The sequence below is a fragment of the Aegilops tauschii genome, chromosome 4 (genome assembly GCF_002575655.3).
Source record: "Aegilops tauschii subsp. strangulata cultivar AL8/78 chromosome 4, Aet v6.0, whole genome shotgun sequence".
In the NCBI taxonomy this organism is placed as follows: Eukaryota; Viridiplantae; Streptophyta; class Magnoliopsida; order Poales; family Poaceae; genus Aegilops; species Aegilops tauschii.
In genome coordinates this window covers 5,762,686-5,771,906 of record NC_053038.3, presented here as the reverse complement: position 1 = coordinate 5,771,906, position 9,221 = coordinate 5,762,686, and the positions used below count along the sequence as shown (strand labels likewise).

The following is a 9,221-nucleotide window of genomic DNA, read 5'->3' as shown; positions in this document are numbered from 1 at the left end:
CACACTCATCAAGGGAGGGTATCTCAATCAAATCATCGGAATCATAATTATCTATTGATTCATGCATATCAATATTTCTTCCAAAGCAACAGTCATTCTCTCAATAAATTCTTTGACATAGGCATTGTGAGCATAGTTTTCATAGCAATATTTAAGTATGTCAAAATTTCCAGATTTGTAGAGAGTAATATCATACTTTTCAATCAAAGAAGCAACTTCATAAGCACCCTTAAAAGCAACAAATTCTTCAATTTGTTCGATATCATAGTAACTGTAAACACCCTTTTCATAAGAAGATAAGATTTCATTATCATTAAACTCACATAGGTAGGGAAGGTGTTTTTTTTGGGTTCTTAGAGGAATAAGTAAAATCACAAAGTTCACAAAGATTCCAAGCATAACATAGCAAACAATTTATTTGATTCCATAAGAGTCTCCCTTTTTCGGATGAACGGTGACGCACAAAATGAGCATGCTCATATAAAGATTTTCCCTCAACTAAATTAGTTGGGGTTTCAGCACGAGCACACATGGATCGAAGATGATCCAAGTAGAAAACTTTAAGTAGATCCATAAACTTTGTTTCTGATTTTCAATAAACACACAATTATGCCAAGCAAACGAGCAACCAATCCAAGTAAGACATAAGGGCAAATGAAAAAGACGAACGAAAGAAGGGCGAAGAAAAGGGTGAAAACCGTGGTATTATAGGAGCATACCACATCACCTTGGCAGGAACCCTCTTCCTGGGGCGCTCGCCCTCAACATCACCAGGGTCATCTCGTCTGATCTTATACCGCAATGCACCGCATACCGGGCATGCGTTAAAATTCTCGTACTCCTCACCGCGGTAGAGGATGCAGTCATTAGGGCATGCATGTATCTTCTACACCTCTAATCCTGGAGGGCAGAGAACCTTCTTTGCTTCATACGTACTGTCATGCAATTTGTTATCCTTTGAAAGCTTCTTCTTCATTATTTTCAGTAGCTTCCCAAATCCCTTGTCAGATAAATCATTATCTGCCTTCCATTGCAGCAATTCCCGTGTGGTACCGAGCTTTATGTTGCCATCTTCGCAATTTGGGTACAACCCTTTTTTGTGATCCTCTAACATGCGATCGAACTTCAACTTCTCCCTTTCGCTTTCGCATTCTCTCTGTGCATCAACAATGACCCGGCGAAGATCATCATCGGGCACATCGTCTGGTGCCTCTTGATCTTCAGCTTCCCCCGTTGCAGTATCACCGTATTCAGGGAACATAGGATAGTTGTCATCATCCTCTTCTTCTTCGTTGTCTTCCATCATAACCCCTCTTTCTCCGTGCTTGGTCCAAACATTATAGTGTGGCTTCAACCCCTTCTCAAGCAGGTGGATGTGAATGGTTTTCAAGGAAGAGTGATCCTTCGCATTCCCACAGACAGTACATGGACAATACATAAAACCCTTCTGCTTGTTTGCCTCAGCCACCTCGAGAAAATTATGCAGGCCCTCCATGTAGTCAGAGGTGCGTCGGTCACCGTACATCCATTGCCGGTTCATCTGCGTGCATTATATAATTGATTGTATCAAAAACCATTACAGAACATCATGAATAGAGAACTGACCAAATTAATACAAGTTCATCATCACATTAAAACCAAAGTACAATCGTGATCAAATGTTATCACTGAAAAAATAAATACATAAAGTTCATACATAGTTCTCATAGAACAACATACAACTCTCTAGAGCATCTAATTAAAACATACATTGGAACTAACATACAACTATGTAAAACATTTAAATGCAACAACAAATGCGATCAAAATCGCAACTAAGGTAACAATTGACCCAACAGCATAATGATACCAAGCCTCATTATCAATGGCATATTTTCTAATCTTCAAACGCATTGCATCCATCTGGATCTTGTGATCATCGACGACATCAGCAACATGCAACTCCAATTTCATCTTCTCCTCTTCAATTCTTTTCAATTTTTATTTCAAACAATTGTTTTCTTTTTCAACCAAATTTAACCTCTGGACAAGACGGTCGGTTGGAATTTCCGGTTCACATACCTCCTAGATAAAAACATCTATGTCACGTTGGTTGGCATAATTGTCATAAACACTAAATGAAACAAATAGTTATAAAAGATAATATACCACATCCGAATCATAGATCGACGAGAGCCGGCGGGGGCGGATACCAAAACCATGGCACTATATAATAACAAACAATAATAAAAGTAAGAAAATTATACAAGTAGATATCTAAATCATACAAGTAAGATTTTTTTCCTTTTAAAAAGAAGATAAGAACAAGAGGCTCACCACGGTGGCGCGGGCGATCGACGGCGGTGAGGACGGGGACGGGACGGCACCCTACACATGTGTAGACTCTAAGAAGTTAATTTGAGCTCAAATTGTGCATCTAAAACCCACAAGCCACTCTACTTCTAGAGCATTTGAAATGAACTAAACTAGCGGTGAGAGATGAAAGGATGAAATTGCTAACCTTTTAGAACACTTGTGTAGTTGGTGCACCGCCAAACCTAGACAAATCTTAGGGAAAATATAGTTTGGAGGTTGAGCTTGGAGAGGAGAGAGCTTAAGTGTGGCTCGGACATTTCATCGAACACCTCATGTGCATAGGAGGTGAGAGCAGAGAAGCACACACCTCCCACACACCGGCCGGCCAAAAAACAGAGGAGTGAGCGGGCAGGGGCGAGCATATATATACGAATCTCTTTAGTCCCGGTTGATGGCTAGAACCGGGACAGAAGACAGACCTTTAGTCCCAGTTCCAGCCACCAACCGGGACTAAAGGGGCCGCGCCAGGAGCGAGGCCCTTTAGTCCCGGTTCGTGTCTGGAACCGGGACTAAAAAGGTCAGACAAACCGGGACTGGTGCCTGCCGAGGCCCGGCCGGCGCCCTGGCTGCTCGAATCGGGACTGATGCACCCATTAGTCCCGGTTCGTAACACGACCAGGACTAATGCTCTGATCTGGCCAGGACCAAAACCCTGTTTTCTATTAGTGTAAGTGTTCGACACGGTTTTTCTGGGATGGCAAGCATGCATGCATGTGACGAATTTCGTGACGCAGAAGCTAATTAACATTATTTCAAATACTTCCTGAAAAGTCAAAATGTGCTAACAACTACGTACCTAACTAAATTATCAGCATGACGTGCCGTGTGTGCGTTCATATAGATGAATTATGTGGATATTTGCTATTGTACATAGTTAAAAAAATACGCAGTTGCAGCTTAAATAAATTCTTAATTAGGTAGCACAGCGCTGTCGAATGCTTTGCCGCCAAGCCTCAACTATATTTTTCCCTTCGGCAAAGATTTTTCATGCGTTGAGGTGTCAGGCAAGCCTTGTCCCCTTTCATTTTCAGTTCATTTTCTTTCTTGTTGATTGATGGGTTTCTCTGCGAAGGAATATCCCACTGGAACAAAACTGAGCCTCTTTTGGAACTCTTCCATCTCCACACTCAACTCCACTCCCAGCTACGTATTCAATATATTCATATTTAAGCACGCTGTTGGTCTCCCAATTCTCTCCATCTCGCAGCGAGATAACCACAAGACGCGGGCCGAGATATCGATCGGGGGATCAAGAGCAAGCAACTAGCGATCGAAAATGGCGGCCAAGATCAAGACGGTGGTGGTGGTGGTGCAAGAGAACCGCTCCTTCGACCACATGCTGGGCTGGATGAAATCCCTCAACCCGGACATCGACGGCGTCACCGGCGCCGAGACCAACCGCGTCGTCGTTGCCGACCCCCGCTCCAAAGCCATCCCCTTCCGCGACGGCTCCCAGTACGTGGACCCGGACCCCGGCCACTCCATCCAGGCCATCTACGAGCAGGTCTATGGCACGCCCTTCGTCGACGCCCAGGCCACGCCCATCACCCCGCCCAGCGTCCCCACGCCGCCCATGAGCGGTTTCGCGCAGCAGGCCGAGAAGGAGAAGCCGGGCATGGCGGAGACCGTCATGAGCGGGTTCAGGCCGGACGCCGTGCCGGTGTACCGCGAGCTGGCGCGGGAGTTCGCCGTGTGCGACCGCTGGTTCGCGTCCAACCCGGCGTCCACCCAGCCCAACCGCCTCTTCGTGCACTCGGCCACCTCGCACGGCCTCGTCAGCAACAACACCAAGGCGCTCGTCGCCGGCCTGCCGCAGACCACCATCTTCGACTCCCTCCACGACGCCGGCTACTCCTTCGGGATCTACTACCAGTACCCGCCATCCGTGCTCTTCTACCGCAACCTCCGGCAGCTCAAGTACATCGGCAACTTTCACCCGTTCGACCTCGAGTTCCGGCGCCACTGCCGGGAGGGGAAGCTGCCAAACTATGTCGTCGTGGAGCAGCGCTACTTTGACCTCAAGATCCTCCCCGGCAACGACGACCACCCGTCGCATGACGTTTCCGAGGGCCAGAGGTTCGTCAAGGAGGTGTACGAGGCGCTGCGCTCGGGCCCGCAGTGGGAGGAGACGCTCCTTGTCGTCACCTACGACGAGCACGGCGGGTTCTATGACCACGTGCCCACCCCCGTGGGCGTCCCCAGCCCCGACGACATCGTCAGCGACGCACCCTTCTTCTTCAACTTCGACCGCCTCGGCGTCCGCGTCCCGGCCTTCTTCATCTCCCCCTGGATCGAGCCTGGGACGGTGGTGCACAGGCCGTCAGGGCCGCACCCGACATCGGAGTTCGAGCACTCGTCCATCCCGGCCACCGTGAAAAAGATCTTCAACCTCGAGAGCTTCCTGACCAAGCGCGACGCATGGGCCGGCACGTTCGACGTCGTCCTTACGCGTGACACCCCGCGCACCGATTGCCCTGGTCTGTCAAGTCTTTCTCTGTCCATCTTCATCCCTCTTCCGTAGTTTTATATCATGGGACCGAGAGAGTAGCTTTAAGATCACGTGTTAATTAAAGTTATGTCGGGATCGCATGCAGCCACGCTGCCTGAGCCGGTGAAGATGCGGCCAACAGAGGCAGCGGAGCACACGACGATCTCGGACTTCCAGGCGGAGCTGGTGCAGCTGGGCGCGGCGCTCAACGGCGACCACGCCAAGGACACATACCCACACAAGCTGGTGGAGGGCATGACGGTGGCGGACGCCGCAAGGTACTGCAACGGCGCCTTCAAGGCCTTCCAGGACGAGTGCGAGCGCTGCAAGAAGTGCGGCAAGGATGGGTCCCACATCCCCACCATGCCGCCGTCGCCGTTGCCGCCGTCCAAGAAGAGGGGTGGCTTCGCTTCCAAGATGCTGGCTTGCTTTGCGTGTGGCCATTCCTAGGATTCGCTGGTTGGATTGTTTGTTGGGAATAGTTGGACTGGTTGGTTGCTTCACGATAGCTAAGATTTGGTCATGCTCATGTCCCAAAACGTACATGGGGTGTTGGTAATGATTGAACGTGTGAATTTCTACAGGATTGGTACTTGCCGTTGTAGACTGATTGTGCAGATTTTACAGCATGTATGGTAAGCATTGTGCAGATTGATTGTCGATAGTGAGACGCATATGTGTCGGTAAGTGCTGAGGTGTCCTCATATTCTGAGTTGATTAACTGGGACTGTCTTTTTTCTAAGGGCGATGCAACTCTGGGTGAAGAGGAAAACAAATAGAGCTGATAGCCTCGACTTCACTAAAAAACTTCAGATACCACAAACAGAGCAGGCATATGCTTTCTGCTTCAGCCTGAGCGGGGGGAATCTCGGCTACGGTGCTGGCATTGCCGTGGCCTGTACGCCATAGCCCATGTTGACAACTTTTGTCGGTAAAAATCTTATTCTTTGCTCCCTGCAAAGAATAGTGGTCAATCGGTAGAAATTGCACAGTACATCGCAATGTTTTATCTTCTCCGATTTTCCCAACAGTTTTGGTGGAATTGGCTGCCTTTAATTTATTTCTTCTTTTTTATGATTTTCAACCGTTGTTTTTGTCATTTTTCTTTTCTCAATTTCTTTTTCGGGGTTTGTATTCAAACTTTAATTTTCTGCTCATGGCCATTTTAAAAAATCACAATTATTTTGAAACTTGTGAATATTTTTAAAAAATCACATACAATTCAATAATTTGTGGACATCCTGAAACCCTTGAACATTTTTTCATGAACATTATAAAATATTAATATTTTTAGAAAAATCAAGAATTGTTTTTAAAATTTTGTATGAAATGTGTGAACATTTTATTTTTGCAATAGTACAGTTTCAGAATCTTAGAAAAAAATATGTTACGGTTTTTCTTTGAAGCTGAGGTTTTCTTCATGAGCGTAAAAACACTAGATTTTCTGGCAGATCCTATTTAGCTCTTCAGAAGGTACTTATAGTGTTACCGGCAAAAGGCGCAACCCCCCCCCCCCCCCCCGCCCTGGTTTGCTAGGACGTAAGTGAGCTCTTTTTTTATTTTAACATTTCCTTTTTGTCGCGTTTCTTTGTTTTTATTTTAAATTTCATGAAAAAAAATCAATCTCCATGATGAAAATTGCAAACAATTTCCAAAATTGAGATTTGTTTTTCATTGATAATTTCCCAATCCATGAACTTTTTAAAATTCATGAACACATTTGAAATCCGTGAACCTTTTTAAAATTCTTTAACTTTTCCAAATTCATGGATATTATTTATCAAATTCATGAACATTTTATTGAAATCCATTAACTTTTTTTCAAATATGTGTGCTTTCCTGAAATTCACGAACATTTTTTGAAATAGTAAACCTGTTTTCAAGTTCATGAACTTTTCCCACTTTAAGGAGCTCTTTCCCAAAGTCGTGAACAAATTCTAAAATTCTTGAATTCAAAATTATGAACTTTTTCAAATTCATGAAAAAAACACAGTTTACCCACGCGATTTGATGTACGAGAGGGTCTGAAAGCGACGTGATGCATAGTTCACTTCCGCTGTATATCTTTTGGCCGGCTACTTATGTGTCATTTGGCTGCTAGACATGGGTGGTGATATTGGGGTTTACATCAAGGAAATATTCACTTCGGGAGCAAAAATAATTATTTTAGTCCTTGGTTAGATCATCTATTGTCGACGCTCAGCCTCGTTTTCTGATGGAGAGGGTTGGCTCATAGTTGTAATGATGATGATAGCCTCAAGCTTGACTTTTGGTTGGACTGGCCAACATCAACATGCGGCCGGATTCCCCTTGTTGAAGGTGTTTTGCATTAGAGACATCCGATTTTCTCTGGTAAAACGCCAATCGAGTGAAGTTTGACATATGCTATCACGAGGCGGATCCATTGTGGACGGTCTGGCATTTTTTTTTTTTGGAAGAAACGTCAGTAAAAGCACTCAAGCAAGGTTAGGATTTAACGCCATGCGTACGCAACGGCAAGATTTGATGTCAAGTTCTTCGGATCAATTCAACGACAACGACTCCAGGGCGCTAGCCCTTAGTAGTTCGTGCACGAAGACTTATTGACTATCATCGACAAGGCCATGCTGGGTCCTAAATGGCGATAGCGGCACATCGACGACTCTTTCTGGCAACGGCAATGGCCGTTCTCTGGTCAATGACCTCGATGTAATTTTTATTATTTTTTTGGTGCTTTGTATTTCCAGTTAATCTTTAGAAGATCTGATCTTTTTGAAGAAGAAAAGGGTGCCCGTGGCCTAGCTTGCATTGCATGTCACCGGTGGCCTTGATGGTCCTGGTGACCCACGGGATTCTCGGTTTGAACTCTCCGTCATTTGGGTAAAACCCTCGTGATTGAACCCCGAGGCTGAAGTTCGCTGCAGTCTGTCTGCAGGGGCACAGCCAAAACGGTGGTCGAAATGCTGCTAGATACCATCGACGGTAACACGAGAGAGCGGGTACGACGTTAAATTCAAACGAAAGCAAAAAGGTCACGGGGGTCTCACGGGATTCGCAGCACACAAAGACGATGATGTGAGTTTGAATTGCCGGAGCAGGACGGAATCAGTCAGTGACACCTTCTGTTGTTGTTTTGGGTGATCAGTCAATGACACACTGACACTGACGGTCTCGCCGGAGTCAGTACTGGGCGGCACCATGTGCGTTCCTGGTTCCTGTCGCCGGCGAGTCGGCGCCCCGCCCGCGGCTTGAAAACGATGGAGCAGTAGACCGGAGTGATGAATTCCGAGGACCCAACCACCTAGCTAGAGCTAGAGCTAGAGCAAGCGAGGTCCCTGGCTGCCAGCGACCGTTGTACTACTGCACTGGGAAATGGCGCGCCTGCACCTACTGGATCGGCGACGCTGCGCGTACATTCATATCGGACGGTGACGTGTATCCATTTAAATCCATTCAAATTGCCGCGTCTGCAGGAAGTACATGTATGTTGTTGGCACGCACTGTCCAGGTCGAACGAACTGTAGTAGGAGCAGAGTCAGGCGTGCGCGTGGTTCACGTTGAGACGCAGACTGTGTTTGAGAGACTGCAGATGCCAAAGACCGGGTGGGCCTGGGAAGCTGGTCGTGGGGCTTGGGCTCTGCAGGCCGTACCTCCTCACGGGGCGTTTTCCAGATGCAGAGTGGCCCAGCTTGGTGTCAGCCATGTTCGTCTGGTCGCAGGTCGTTTCTCAGGCTTCAAGTTAAGTATTCCTCTTTTCACCCCTCAAAAAAAAAATATTCCTCTTCACCTAAAAAAATATATTAAGTATTCCTCTGGTTCTCAAAACAATACTAGTTCGTGTAGTATGTTATTCCTCGGAACAAGCGAAAACAGTGTCACTGAAAAGAAGGCGAAAACACAAGACAGAGAGCATAAGGATAAAAACATTCCGAAGGAGGGGAAAAAAACGAAAAATGGCAAAAGAGAGAATGCACCAGCCGGGAATCGAACCCGGGTCTGTACCGTGGCAGGGTACTATTCTACCACTAGACCACTGGTGCTCGCATGCTGCCTATTTAATTAAGGCTGATTTCAAGCATGCTTGTACTGAGCGAGCTGGACAACTCTCTTCCCGCCCGCGTAGCACAGGATGGCACAGTGGCGTGAGCCCGTGACAAGGACAGACGCCCTCCCTCCCTCGGCAACGGAGCGAAAGCGACCACAATAAATATAAATAATAATACTAACAAGAAGCCATCAGGATGCAACACGACTGATGTCACGGGCTCACCGGCCAAACCGGAAAGAGAGGGGCTCCGGACGGAGCAGTTCAGTCGAGGAACCGTGATCGTCTTGGCCTCGCTTTGCTGTTCCGGCCAGCAACCGTCACATCGCCCATGTACCGGCACTGCTCTATCCG

The 9,221-nt window shown here is 46.9% G+C and overlaps 1 protein-coding gene and 1 non-coding gene across 2 annotated transcripts; one reads left to right on the top strand and one right to left on the bottom strand.

Annotated features, from left to right (window-relative positions):
- Window positions 1-3,492: 3,492 nt before the first annotated feature.
- On the top strand, window positions 3,493-5,530 carry LOC109759365 (non-specific phospholipase C4). Its single transcript, XM_020318195.4, has 2 exons — window positions 3,493-4,832; window positions 4,950-5,530. Exons 1-2 carry the CDS (start codon window positions 3,632-3,634, stop codon window positions 5,291-5,293), a joined length of 1,545 nt encoding a protein of 514 aa, XP_020173784.1. The 5' UTR covers window positions 3,493-3,631; the 3' UTR covers window positions 5,294-5,530.
- Window positions 5,531-8,791: 3,261 nt separating this feature from the next.
- Window positions 8,792-8,862, bottom strand: TRNAG-GCC (transfer RNA glycine (anticodon GCC)). Its single transcript has one exon. It is a non-coding gene; the product is annotated as a tRNA-Gly (tRNA).
- Window positions 8,863-9,221: the final 359 nt, after the last annotated feature.

Bases quoted from the DNA above. Each gene is read 5' to 3' on its own strand.
- LOC109759365 (XM_020318195.4), top strand. From the start codon at position 3,632: ATGGCGGCCAAGATCAAGACGGTGGTGGTGGTGGTGCAAGAGAACCGC. The intron at 4,833-4,949 runs GTCTGTCAAGTC...GATCGCATGCAG, and splicing joins CCCGCGCACCGATTGCCCTG to CCACGCTGCCTGAGCCGGTG.